The 1,973-nt window shown below is 46.9% G+C and overlaps 1 protein-coding gene across 1 annotated transcript; it reads left to right on the forward strand.

The window, feature by feature from the left end:
* Positions 1-1,062, forward strand: SERLADRAFT_443448 (uncharacterized protein; the record flags this gene model as incomplete). Its single annotated transcript, XM_007324061.1, has 3 exons — positions 1-219; positions 259-621; positions 703-1,062. The coding sequence occupies 3 exons, from the start codon at positions 1-3 to the stop codon at positions 1,060-1,062; spliced, it is 942 nt and encodes a 313-aa protein (XP_007324123.1).
* Positions 1,063-1,973: the final 911 nt, after the last annotated feature.

The following is a 1,973-nucleotide window of genomic DNA, read 5'->3' on the forward strand; positions in this document are numbered from 1 at the left end:
ATGTCGTCGCAACAAGATGTCAACGCTCTGCTGCATAACATGTGGCAGCAGATCTTGGCATTGACCAATCAACTCGCCGAGCTGCAGGCAAATCCCCCTGCGGCAACCCCCTCGGTTGAGAAGAAATTCAACAAGAAAGTCGAAGTTGTTGCTGACCCTGGTGCCTTCGAGGGAGACAGAGCGCGATTCGCCAAGTGGTGGATCAAACTCCAGATTTGGGTTAAGGCAAATTGGGACTCATTTGCCGACGATTTTTAGGTGGCCACTGCGGTGCTATCTCGACTAAAAGGACCTGTGGCAGGTCGATGCGCCCAAGTTAGACTACAGGAGTGCTACACCGCGGGAGTGTGGCCGACCTGGGGCGATCTCAAGAAAGAGATCGAAAAATATTTCAAACCACAAGCTGAGCGTGACTGGGCGCATCAGCAAATCCGTTCCTTCAAACAAGGAAATATGAGGACGGATGACTATGTTACCCGGTTTCTGGCCCTCTCCATCCAAGGAGGGCTTGGCAATGAACATGCAGTAGAACTGCTGGAGCGCAATGTGAACCCTTGCATTGCAGAACAGATCTACTTGCAGGATACAAGAAATGAAAACCTGGCCCTGGCGGCTGAGGAAGTATGACGAGTTGGTAGAGCCATGGAGCTTTACCAAATGCACCAAGGTGGCGGGTCCACCACCAAAAACAATACATCCCAGAGGCGCCCTGGGTCATCAAACCATCAAAACCATTCTCACGGGTTCAAGCCGTTCGGGCTACAACCAGGGCAGGGAGCCCCTATGGATATTGGCACGGTCCAAGGAGGACAGATGCGCAGATTCCAGGGGAACTGCTATAATTGCAGCCAAGAGGGACACATGTCCCAAGACTGCAGAAAAGGAGCGCAGGCCGCTCAACAAAAAAATAACCAAGGGTGCCAGGCGCGCCAATTAAAGTCTGAGAAACCGGACGATCGGCTCCAAACTCTGGCCGGTCGTTCGTACGACGAAATCCGGGCCTTCTTTTATGATCAGCAAGCTGCTGAAATGAAGGCTCAGGGAAAAGAGTTCGGAGCTTAGGTCACTTGGGTGCCTTCGCTGTCGATGATGAGAACTGTTGTTAGAAAACCACACACAAAACAAACTAACACACAATCCTCCCAGATTCCACGGAACTTGTTTATGGGCTTTGCCTCCTAGAACAGTGGAGTGGTCTGGTTGTTCGTGGGGTGGTACGTATAAAGATCCTTCAAAGTAAAACCCAGAGGTGTATGAGTGTGGGTTTTGAGGAGGAGGGATAGTTGAATTTATAGAAGGATAGGGGCTTGGTGACGAGTATAGACGAGCACTACCTTGCTAATCGTAGCAGAAGGTAGGTTTGAGAACGACAATATGACAAGGTTCCCAGTGATAGCAGGCTCCTGACGCACAAACTATAGTGCTCAGAAGGACTCTAATCGAAAGGGATAACAATGACTTCAAAAGTGGGAAGTGACAATGACCGCAGTTAACAGTAGTAGCAGTGGGAAGTGTTGTGACCACACTGGATCACAAGTAGCAGAGTAGTGAACTTGAGATTAGGGAAGAAGTCTCGATTGGAGTTCTTGTTGTTTTTTTACAAGGTAAAATACAGGGGTTTATATAGTAAAAGAGAAGTAGGCTATGCACAGTATAGCTGTGCAAAAAGAATGAGAAAGAATATGAAGGAAGGAATGTACGCTGACAAATCCTGCGTAGGTAGTACAGGATAAGATTGTCAAAAAAAAAGAAAAGAAAGGGATAGAACAATAAATGCTGTGAGTAATGTCACAGGTTTGTACAGCCATAAAGTAAAGTCCAATAGCAAAAAGAGAGCAGGAAGATCATGATGTCATGGGAAGATGCAGTAAAAAAGGGCAAGGCAAAACACTATCAGTATCAACACAGTTCCTTTATTGTCAGTCAGGCATTCTAAAAAAATATGTGTCCATAAAAATGATTCAAAAATCAAA

This window comes from Serpula lacrymans, assembly GCF_000218685.1.
Source record: "Serpula lacrymans var. lacrymans S7.9 unplaced genomic scaffold SERLAscaffold_18, whole genome shotgun sequence".
Lineage (NCBI taxonomy): Eukaryota > Fungi > Basidiomycota > Agaricomycetes > Boletales > Serpulaceae > Serpula > Serpula lacrymans.